Source organism: Micrasema longulum, unplaced genomic scaffold (genome assembly GCF_059751315.1).
Source record: "Micrasema longulum isolate JH-2025_06_02 unplaced genomic scaffold, ASM5975131v1 h1tg002740l, whole genome shotgun sequence".
NCBI classification, from domain to species: Eukaryota; Metazoa; Arthropoda; class Insecta; order Trichoptera; family Brachycentridae; genus Micrasema; species Micrasema longulum.
The window spans coordinates 125519-138040 of NW_028279870.1; the positions used below are offsets into that span (position 1 = coordinate 125519).

The following is a 12522-nucleotide window of genomic DNA, read 5'->3' on the forward strand; positions in this document are numbered from 1 at the left end:
TATATAAAGCAGATGTAAACGCATGCAAAAAACAAAAATCCCTAAATTAATTACTCTCTAGGGGGTAGAGAAGATTCAGAATACCACCCCATGCATTATTAAATATCTTATCTGTATTGTATTTTTTGACAAATATTTATTTTTAACATGTATTTACTATATTAATATATGTCATAATATTTATAAATGCATTGATTTTAATATAAAAGAGTCCCGCTTAAAAAGGAATTTTCTAATAAGTTGGGACGTAAAAATGATGTAATTGAGCTAAAAAAAAATTGGGTGTATTGAACAAAAAAAAAAAATTATATTTTATTAGTTAACCTTGTTTGAATTCTAACTCGAAATCTCATTTTTTGTAAGCAAACATGTTGACTACTACAACATGTATAAATGCTTGTGACCGAGCATAGTAGCAGCAGTTGATTCAGATTTCGATTACTATCTGTACACGATGTTATTTTGTTTTGGCAAAAGGGTTAAAAGGTCCCAATAAAGGAAAAACAGTGTATCAGTGTTGGCAGTTTTATAAAAGTAAAAAACCTAAGATTATTAAATTCTCATCCCATTATTTTTAAATATTACAACTCTTCAATATCATATCAAAATCAAATTGACACATCGGAACAAATAATCAAATAATAATCCGGCATCTGGAAAGAGTAAAAAAGGGTTCGTAAACCCTCTAATAATTAATATATCGCTAAATAATATTATTAGAATATTACAATGGCCGCAGATTGGGAAGAAGTCAAAAGATTAGCTGCTGATTTCCAAAAAGCTCAACTTAGCTCAACTTTGCAGAGGTATGTTTTTATAAATTATAAGAAAATCCGTATGTTTTCAACGTTTGGTTACTACATAATTGCAATTTTTCCAGACTCTCCGATAGAAATTGCATCGAAATCGTCACGAAATTAATTGAATTGAATTTACTGGAAGTTATATTCACTAATGATGGTAAGGAATATCTGACACCTCAACAAGTCTGCAGAGAAATAAAAGATGAACTTTACGTACGAGGTGGAAGAGTCAACCTTGTTGACTTAGCCAAGGAGCTGAATATAGAGTTCTCTCAAGTTGCTGCTCGGGTGGGAGATGTTTGTCAAACAAATAAGAGTATTCGTATGGTGTTAGGACAATTATTAGATGAAAATTATATTACGAGAATTGCCCGGGAAATCAATGAAAAGTTGATTCAAAATGGACAGATCAATGTTAGCGAGTTAACCTTGTTTTATGATTTGCCCGCTGATTTTCTGTTGCACTCTGTTCTCGAAAAACAACTCGGAAAACTAATTCACGCCAAACAAGATCCTTTGGATTCGAGAATATTCTTTACCGAAGCCTTCGTTGCCAGGTCTAAGGCTAAAATCCGCGGTGCCCTCGCGGCGCTATCGAAACCGACCCCTGTTGCTGCCATTATCAACCAGTGCGATATATCGGAAAGACTTTTCTTCACATTAATGAGAGAAGTATCTTCGGCGGGAGCGGTGACTGGTAAACAAACTAGCTCTCAGTACATTCCCCATGTGTACAGTAAATCTCAGACAGAATGGGTAGTTAACTCATACAAACAGAGTGGTTACTTGGACTATGATTCTCTTGTGCGAATGGGAATCTCCGACCCCAAAACATTTATCAAACGCACTCTTCCCAATGAAGATATGAGCTTCCTCAAGACTTGCGCTATTGGAAACCAAATAATAGAGCAAGTTTCTACTGCCATTGAAGAATGCAACATAACTAAGAGCTTTGTAGATATATCTTCTGTATTGCCAACTGTGATTGGTGAAAAAGATATTGAAAATTTGATAGCTAAGGCATTAACTCCACAGTTGCAGAAGTCATTACTTGTGTTTGGTTCTTCAGGTATTTTTTTTTTATACATAATTTTATTAGTAATATTAAGACATTGTAGAGTAACATAGCTAAAGTAATCTAAATAAAAAGTAAATAAATAATTATTGTATGTAACCACTTACCGTAGCACAAAAATACAAAACCATTGCACACGCTTTTAGTAGTTAACATTAACGTTCACTGATTATATGTTTATTTATTTTTATGAATTTATACACTGATTCCAGTACTCAAATGAGATTTAGGTACGGTGTGAGAATTATTTCATAGGTTTAAATATTTCTAACAAAGTAGATGGGAAGGATCTGATGTCATACTGTTATATCTGTTCATATTTGTACATGATATATGTAATGTCTCATTTGATCATTCCAACTTTAATAAATATGGTCTAAAATAGGTACTTTATTTTAAATTAATCTTCTTTTCCAGTAATTAGTACTCACTATGTTGAGAAAATCACAGTTCCTTGCTATACAGTGGTAAACAGCAAGGCCAAAGACTTTGTGGAATCAGGGGCTTTTCAAAGGCTGTTTACAGATAAACAACTGTCATCTTCTAAGGCTATGGACGATCATCCTACTCACGTGGATATGAAGGCCGAGCGGAGGGACGAGCGGCGAAGAAAAGCAGCCGGAGGCAAGGGCGGAGGGGGAACTCAGGGTAGAGAGACCAAGACCAAATCTGTCAAGAAGCACCAGAGGTCCAAACAAACAGCTCAGGATTCTGATTCTGATGAAGGACCCGCCGTAAACACCAAGAAAACTAATCCATCTACTCTGGAATTGCTCTCAATAAAGGAGATCAAGAAATGTATCAGCCCGGCACTCGAAGAAGATGGGATTGAGTACTTGGGAACATTTATTGCTGAGCATCTTCATCTGTAAGCTTAATTTTTTGCCCTATTTCTAAACAATTATTTTACTACTGCTTGCAGATTATGGATATATGCAGCTCCACTTCTACTGAGCTACAACTCTTTGCTAAGAAACTGCATTTCCCTAAATGATAAAAATAGGATTTATTTAAAAAAAATTAGTTAAACTTAAAATTTAGTTGATTTATTAACATCTTCAAAATCATTGGTTATACAGATTGAAAAATTTTAATTATGTAAATAATTGTGACATAAAAATAATAAATTATCAGTACTTTAAAGATTGCTGTATATTTTATTTTCTGATTTCAGGTTTGTAAATAAGGCAGGTGCAACTGAAGCGCAAAAAATATTCGAAAGCACCGTTGAGAATACTTCTCAGATTAGACGACAAACTCATTCTTCATTACAAGATAAACTTAACACACTCATTAATGATATTAAGCACTATGAGAAGGGACTCAAAACTTTACCAGCTGATCAACAACCTCAATTTGTAAAATATTTACTTAAAACTCAAGGCACGGACATAGCTTCAGAGTTCTTTAAATACGTCGCTAATGAGTGCGGGTTACAAGTGTCTGAGGAAGCTTTGTCCACGGATCAGAGGAACAAGTTGATAAATGATGTATCTGATGATTACAAGGGTGTACTGATAGCGCTCAATAAAAGCCTGATTGGAGCCAGTGTTGATGAATTCTTACAATGCGCAGAAAACTGCCTCGAGGGTTGTAGTATGGTCATGAAAAAGATAGACAAAAAGAAGGACAAGTATGTTTATTTATGTATTTATTAGTTTAAATTTGTTTATTTGCACAGTAATACTATTTTTAAAATATGTTCATTCTAATAAAAATGAAAAATATATTTAGTAATTATTATACATGTCGTCGCCTTAATTTGAATAAAATATTAGTCACTAAATGATAACTTTACAAGAGATAATAAAAACTTTATAAATTTGTTATTTAGTAAACTTTAGTGGTTTTTTTATATATTTTTCCGGTAGGTACGATTTTTAAGTGTTCTATGCAAACAAATGTAAAATACAGTACTACTGACCACCTACTGACTTGCACGGTATTCTAATGAGATACTTATTTGAGATATGCGTTATTAAAAAAATGTGTTTTATCTCTTTTCTTTCAACTATTTATTTGTTCAAATGACAGTGATCATAATCTCAAATACAGAAAAAAAGATACTGAAAAAAATTACCTGTGTTGTATTCAAATTAAGGCGACGATGTTTTTACAACATATTGTCATTATTTTTTTGCCAGGGTTTTCGAATTTTTTACCCGGCTCTCTATTAATAAGCATTAATATAATATTAAACGGTATTAATTTACTTAATTGCTATATGATTACTTAATTTTTTATTTTTTTTACATTTGCCTAATAAAAGTACTTCTTTTTTTTATAGTCCAGTCGGTAAAATATTTTTTGTGATAAAACATAACATAACACATAATTATCTTATATTTGTGTTATGATAATATATTGTTCGCGGTCTGGCAACATTGTGCAGCCACTTTACGCATGCCCGCAAGCAAGATGTCATTTAGGCGCGGGGGGGTAATTGGGAAACTTTTGGACTCAGTGCGATGTATGCAAACTTAGTTCTACGCGCCTTCTGGTATATTATAATTCTATGTACTTACCCTTTTTTTTTAAAAGATCTTTTTTTTGTGATATACCTGGATAAATTAATTCGGTGGCCATTAAAATGAATACATATTTATTTAAAAGGATATTATATTGTTAATAATGTTAGTATATTTTGAATTCAAGGTCCCTCATTTTGTCCCATAAACACGGTCTCCTCGAACAACTAGAGTCGTGTAATGATGCGGCCCTTGTACTTCACCTCGCTGTGTTGGCCATCTTCACAATCACCACACAGACAATGTTGCATGCGTCTGGTCGCCATGTCGCCACCATTCTGGGATTCCTCAAACCACATCTAACTGAGGAACAGAGACAAGAGCTGTCCTCATTTCAAGGTATGTACTTACATTCCATTTTGGACGTTAGATCTTGTTGTGAACCATCTATGATAATGATTTACTCTTAAAAGACTGTGCTAAAAATACCTCTGGAATCAGTGCTGTATCTCGTGTTTCATTAAGCAAAATATGACTATTTTTAAATACAGGTCACTGAATATTCCAAATTCGTGGATTAAAATATCACTCGTCTTTTATTTTCTATAATAAATTAAATACTGGTATTTATATTTGTTGTCTAATGTTTAGGTTCATATTGTTATTCTTTTTTGCTTGTGTTATTATGTTTATTTCATTTAGTAAATTTATATAACTAGTTTTTGGCCGACATTATTGTTTTGGTAGAAGGCCCAAATAAAGAGGAAAAAAAGTAAATGCACGATTATTGAATTTGACGCTGATTTAAAAACATGAATATTAAAATAAACACAGCCAAAAAATGTACATCTCAATATATAGGTGACGGAATGACTGAAATCTTACGTAGGTGTTTAAGAGTTAAAAATAATCCTTTCATCCTTAGTAATGACAATTATGTATTGGTTTTCGTCAGTTACCTACTCATAACATTTTGTAAAAACATTTATTTTTAAAATGTGGTAATGAAATACTTAGTAACAATTTACTTTTCAATAATCTGTTTTTAACATTCAAATATATTATTACGAAGTGTCCACCTCATGTATGCATCAAACAAATCAATGTTCATATTCATAACTATGGCTTGCATGCACCAATGCGCAATGTCCCGATTGTGTCGCATTGTAAACTCGAGACAAGACCTGGACTTTTTTGGTGCAAGTCTTTCTAGATGTAAACACTCACTAAGATAGACCAGATCTTGTCTTGAGGTAGTAATTATTATTTAATTTTTGTCCTAGCTTTAATTTTCTTTATTTGTATTTTGTTTGGAGAAGATTTGGCGAGATCAAGATATATCAATAAACACAAAAAAGCGGTTGATGGAAGCCCTGGTATTCTCCGTTTTCCTATATGGGGCTGAAACATGGATAATGCGTGCCTACGAGAGGAAGAGGATCGATGTATTCGAGATGTGGTGTTTGAGAAGGCTGCTGCGTGTGCCTTGGACAGCCAAAAGGACGAATGCATCGATTCTGGAAGAGCTCCATATTACAACTCCTCTGTCACTGGTGTGTCTGAGGACGATACTGTCTTTCTTTGACAATCTAGAAAAGGCAATAATGTCTGGCCGAGTTGAAGTTAGGAGAAGCCAGGGTAGAATCCCATATAGATGGATTGAATAAATAAAGGAGGCTACGGGGCTAAAATTTGATGTGTCGGTTCGTTGGGCTGAGGACAGACTGGAGTGGAACAGACTAATCAGAAGTGTTCATGGTGGTCACAATCCTCGGCATTGAGGGACCAACTTGGAAGAAGAAAAAGATTTGTATTTTATTTCTATTGTGCCTGTATGTATTATAAAGATTTGTGTTTGCCATTTTTTGAATGGACTAAGTCCGTTAAAAATAAATAAATAAATAATATTTTGATTATTTATGTGTCTTGGGTCTAAAAGGGCCAATGTTGGGTTTAATTTTTTCTTGCCAACATTTTGTAGAGGGTTGATGTAAATTAAAAAATACACATATTCAAAAATGTTATATACACGTAGATATGTTGGTAGTGTTTTTTTATTGAAAATAGTTTCAAACATCTAAAACAGTTCATTATAATGCCACAAAATAGCTGTAAAGTTACTCTGCCGTAATGTTGTGATTTACGACATTGGCCCTTTTAGACAGATTTTAGTGTAGTATTTTATAATGATATATATATATATATATCAGGGGCGAACCGTCCGTATAATCGATTATTCGCAGCTTACCATTATATTTCACTACCAATAATAATGTTTTATAGTAGTTTTAATTATAGGAGAATAAATAAAATAATCTGTATTTATTATAAATTAAAGTCACTGTTTATATCTTCCTCAAAAAATAAATATAAGCTGCTAAATGCGGACCCAGCGCATTGCCCGGTTCCGATTATTGCAGCTTATTTTTCAATACAAATGTATACTGTATTTTAACATTCAAAAACCCAGTGCGTATATTTTCCTTGCTAAGTTCACTTGCAGATTACAGATATCATTTCATGCTTCTCTATTTGGAGAGTAGCATTTCGAGCTTTATTTCCTAAAGACCATTTTCTTTTGATAGTATTCTATAGACATATGACGCCAGTTTTTTAGTCCGCGCGTTTTAGCTAGTGGCGCCTCGCTCGGTGTCGTCAATTTCTTGCATTATTCATTCTCAGTTTAAAAGGAAACAAAGCTGACGGCTCGGCGCAGCGCAACGCGGCGGCCACGACGGTCACGTGACATTTTTGTTGCAATATTATTGCGAATATTTCTAATGAATGTTATGGTAGGGTTATGTTATGTAATGTAATATTTAAAGTTAAAATTATGTATTTTGGCATAAATTAATTAATTTAAATCTAATCTTATTGTTTTTTTTTTAATTTTTCAGAAAAAAAATATATAGTAAAAGAAAAAAAAAAATTAGTGTTCATAATGGGAGTGATGTCTTACAATAGAATGTTTACTTTCTTTTATATTAGTACCTAAATAATTGCAGTATGAAATGTAAATTACAAACAAATATACGGTGTTTTTAATCAGTGCCAAACAAAAAGGAATTATGAATATACTTATTTTATTATCCTTATTTTTTAACATATTTTATTATTTTAAACTTTTGCATACATGTTCTGTCTTAAAATAATGGAGAATATACCTACATATTACGCAAAGTTATTAATTATTTTTTGTTTGTTGGGTTGTTGGTTAAAATTATTTTGATTAAAACTAAGTAGGTATTGCGTCTTCTGTTGCCAGCAGGTGAAACTGGAGCTGGAGAGATGAAGTTGTTTTTACACAAAACCATAAAAAAAAAATCCGTGTACCTGGATATACTTTTTTTTATACGCCTCCACTCATTTGCGAGATTACTTATATGTGTGCAGTATGTATGTACATGCAGGACAAATTATGAAAAAAATTAAAGCTTACCTATAAAAAAAGTCACCGCTCGCCACTGATATATATGTATATATATATATATATAATGAAGTGTTACGAAGCAAATGCCGATTCAATTAAGTGTTTTACTAGCCGCCATTTTTCTAAATAATCTTGTACCATTTACCAATTTATTTATTTTATGCAGTATGTTTTTTCAGTTACAAAATATTAATTAGTTTTTTGTTCTTATGATTCTAGATTTAGTGATGAAGCTACTTAATTTAGAAGAGGACAAACCTGAGAGAATAGACATCTTGAGTTCTTTAGAAGATAAAATTCCCAAAGTTAAACAGATTGCGTTTAATTTCAAGAAACTATCGCAAACGAACCAACCAGCTGATGTTTAACATTAAATATGAAGTTGATTGTATTTAGTTTATTATTCTGATAAAATATGTTATTTAATATTATTAATATTTAAAGCATTAACTTTATGGTCAAACATTTTACTAAATGTTATTAAATATTTGTATATAACCACTTACTGACTTTTATGTCTTCCGGTTTCGAGACGTACCTGTCTCTTCGTCAGGACACTAATTTAACCAAAATGCAAAACCCAATATAAACCTTTACCATAATTGTTGTACAAAAATATAAACCAACCTGTTTAATGAGGAAGTTCAGTGGTTTTTTTTTGTTAATAGACTACTAAACTAAGCAAAAAAAATGAACATTTTTATGTATTAGGCTATGATTTTTTAAAGTTTTGTTTTTCTGAAACTACTCCGCGTGTGACGTTTCAAGTTCTCTTCTACTTCTTCTCGGTCAGTTCTGCTGATTGGTCCATTGACGGTAAGGAAACCGGATATCTCCACAACTCTCTTATCATTGGTCGATTCATATAAACTAGTGACGTCGTTTAAAGCAGTTTGTTTTTATTTAAATATTTTGTAATACTGTTTTTGTACATTTTCAAGAAATTTTGCTTTAATTTAATTGTCTAATTTTTGCCGCGCGTATAGGTAAAAACATTTTTTGTATCCCAATTTCCAAAAGGGGATGAAGTTCATCATTGGTGTCCTGATGAAGAGACGGGTACGTCTCGAAACCGGTAGACATAGAAAACTTAATAAGTGGTTAATATTTAATTACATCTAGTAAACATGTTTTTTTTTTAATTTACAAAAACACAAAAGCCATAGAATAAAAGCATTTTTTGTTTCATGCATAATGTAATCTCGTGTATTTGTATGACTCATGAATATGCGATAAATCAATGATGTATAATTTAATTTACAACCCTAGTAGCATTTATTGTTAGCAATCAGTAGGGTTGATGTAACCCTGTGTAATGATCGTCAACAATAAATGTAACTTGAGAAGCGCGTAACAGATGGCATTTCAATTTGTGGATAGTTGCCGTTCTGGCTTTCACTCTCTTACCGACTTTCGACACTACAAAGAAATGGAAATGCTTTAATTACACTGTAACTGTAAAAAACAGTACAAATTTATTGTGTTATTCATAAATATGATTTAATCTGTGGAATAAGTAAATAATTAATTATATTTTCAAGTGCATTTTTAAAATTGTAAAGTACATAAATAATAACACTGACAGTTGCCAGCCAGTGTCGTATGTATTGTAATGACTTGCATAGCAATATTTTCTCTATCTTAGATGTAGCTAGTATAGGAATAACATGTCTATTTATTATACGTCAGTGTAATAAGCATTCAATAACAACATTATCATCTGTATGACAACTTACGTGTATTGTTTTACACTAATTTATATTAAAAAAAGCTGCTATACTCATACCGGATTTCCCAAAACAAAATTGTAAAGTATTTATAAAAATACATATCTCTTTTATCGCTTGAGATGTTATAAATTGTTATGTAAATATTGTTTTTTTTGTTTACTGTAATTATATTGTGGATATGGTTAGTAAATATAATACTATTTTTTTTACTTCTTATTTGCTGTTAAATTATTTATCCCCCTGAAATAAGACAAGAAATTGTATTTTATTTTCTAACTATTTATTATAATATTTCACAAGTCAAGAAACCACGAATTATACATTGGTATTTAATATGACCCTGGTTCGCCATCTATATTTGAATAATTTTTATGAAGCCAACATAGATAACAAAAAAGACAATAAACTCAAATAATTAATTGATTCTTTATGCTTTGAAAATTGTATATTTTGTAAAACAAATGAAAAGTTGGAAAGCAGTTACAAGTAGGTATCTCACAAATCTTTCCTTTTTATTTTTTGAGTTATGTTTTTTTGCATAATTTTATTTTGAATCCTGCTTTCATAAATGATAGGTAATTATTCAAAAAGTGTATAGGTTCATGATCATTTTCCTATCAGCACTTCTAATTCATTGGCATTCCAATCAGTGGTGTAGTTATGCCGGTACGCACCGGAGCGGCGCTCCGGCACTTTTTCTCTGAACGGAGCGGCGCTACGGCTCTGGTCAGGAACAACTATTACGTTCCAAAAAAATATCTAAGTCTCTTTAAACAATTCGAAATAATAACAAACGTATTTATTGCCGATAACCGGCAAAAGTCTAAACATGTGTCATTTGCATATTGCACATGTTGTCATCCCATCCTTCAAAACAGGAACGGAAGAAGTTGAACTAGGTACCACCTAATTTTGTATTTCTTTTGAAAGATTTCTGCCAGTGGTAAAAGGTTGGATTACATACTGCTTTTTAGTGTTTATGTTTTATTGACCTACCAATTGTGAAAAAACTGTCTTGAAAATACTGACTTTTTCTCGTAACATTTTTTTCTGCATGCCATCCTATTTTCAGTACACGTTTTTACGAAACACAGATTTGATGATTAAACAATTAGTATTTTGAAAACTTTCATACTGGATGGTCATAGGTCAAAGGTCTGGTCGCGTTGCATGGTTTTTAAGAGTGACATAATTTTTAAATTGTAATCTTTGCAGAAAAATGTATCTTGATTAAAAAATAAAAAGGAATATACATATATTTTGAATTTAATTTGTTTTTAAGTAATCAGCGTACTTTTTGATTTTTCATAATTATTATTTGTGCATCTATTAGTGATGTTTTTGCAAATCAGAGTAGATTTAGAGAATTTGAGTTATTAACGGGGTCGAATTTGTTTTTATATTTTTCATACCTGTAAATATCTTAAACATAAGATTAGGGAAAAGCATAAACAATCTATAAAAAAAAAATTTCTAAGAAATGCAAAGTTGAAGAGAAATTCCAAGAATCCTCTGAAGAAAATATTATGAATTTTTCATGAAGGAATTGCAGGTTTATGCGATTGTGGGTAAGTATTTTTTTATATCTAGGTAGGTACTTAATAAAAATAATTCACAACATTGTTTAAATCTGTATCTTGTGGGGAATGCAGAAACACAGCACATGCGGCATATTGAATATTTGCTGCAGACGACTAGGAAATTTCGTTTGTGATAAACGCGAAAGGATATTTATAAACCTAGGTACCTAATAATTAGAGTTCTTATTCTCGTAAGTACTTACAAAACAGTTTTTTTGTCGAATGTACGGTAGATAATAATATATAGAAACAAGGGTGTAAAAAAAATAATCACAAATTTATATATGACGAGCTGATGATACCTCCTTCACCATAGGTGTGGCGGTGCGCTCCGGTATTTTTTATTTAGGACTACACCACTGATTCCAATTGAAAATTGAAGCAATCTAGATCATTTGTGTTACATGGGGGATAAGGTGACAGAAGAACATTGAAATATTGCAGTGTAGAACCGTCTTTAAAATGAAATGTTTTGTATCCATCCTGACAGAGGAATCGAACCCAGGACCTCAAAAATGGTAGGTGAACACGCCAACCACTACAAACGAGGACTTTTCTCCACTCGATTTCATTTTTCAGAGTTTTTACCTGAGAGTAGCCGCCGAGCCAAAAACGCTTGTTCAGGGCTCTAATTCCTTTTACACTCAGAACTGTATTGTTTATGCACCCGGACGCAGAATAATAGGTATAGGTTCCCTAAATACATATTTTTTGAATGTCAGGTTTTTTTACATCTTTTCTTTTATAAATCGCTTTTTTTTTTTAATTCGATGGGCTTTGGTCGGGCTAAAATTTAACTTATGTGAGTTTTTTTAATTAGTCATTATGTCAGTAAAACATTATACGTTTTTTCAAGCTTCACATTTTCAGATCATACTGATTTTTTTATGAACTTTGGATGGGTACAAATTATATATATGTTATATAATATTAATGTTGAAATGAGATTTCGCTGGTAAGATGAAATCAGCTTAAATATAATTTGTAAAAACCTACGATTACTTTATTAGCAATCTAAAATTTTCATTATGTTTTTTCAAACTGCAAGTAGCTACTTAAAAATCATTTTTGTGACTGGTATATAAAGTTACATCAGCTGATAGAAAAATCTTCCGATTGGTGGGGCTTAGTTCAAGGTTAGGGTCAATTTTCCCGATCGATTTGAATTTTTTCGCTATCAAATTAATATTATTGTCGATTTATTATTGTTACATTTATGTAATACAAAAATTATCGCATGTTTACTGTTTTGTCAATTAAAAAGTATTCTTTATCGATACCTGCGACATGATTTAAGAACATCAAATTTATTAATTGATGCACAAGTGACATGCATCTCTGTATCATAAGGACATGCATCGCTGCATGTATGATAATATAAGTGCGTTTGTTATTGTAATTTGTGTTTCCGATAAACGTACTCAAAATGCTATAAT

The 12522-nt window shown here is 31.7% G+C and overlaps 1 protein-coding gene across 1 annotated transcript; it reads left to right on the forward strand.

The window, feature by feature from the left end:
- The first annotated feature begins 595 nt into the window (after positions 1 to 595).
- On the forward strand, positions 596 to 8278 carry LOC148271672 (E3 UFM1-protein ligase 1 homolog). Its single transcript, XM_088241078.1, has 6 exons — positions 596 to 806; positions 881 to 1872; positions 2296 to 2746; positions 3053 to 3511; positions 4534 to 4745; positions 7996 to 8278. The coding sequence occupies exons 1-6, from the start codon at positions 730 to 732 to the stop codon at positions 8142 to 8144; spliced, it is 2340 nt and encodes a 779-aa protein (XP_088097204.1). The 5' UTR covers positions 596 to 729; the 3' UTR covers positions 8145 to 8278.
- Positions 8279 to 12522: the final 4244 nt, after the last annotated feature.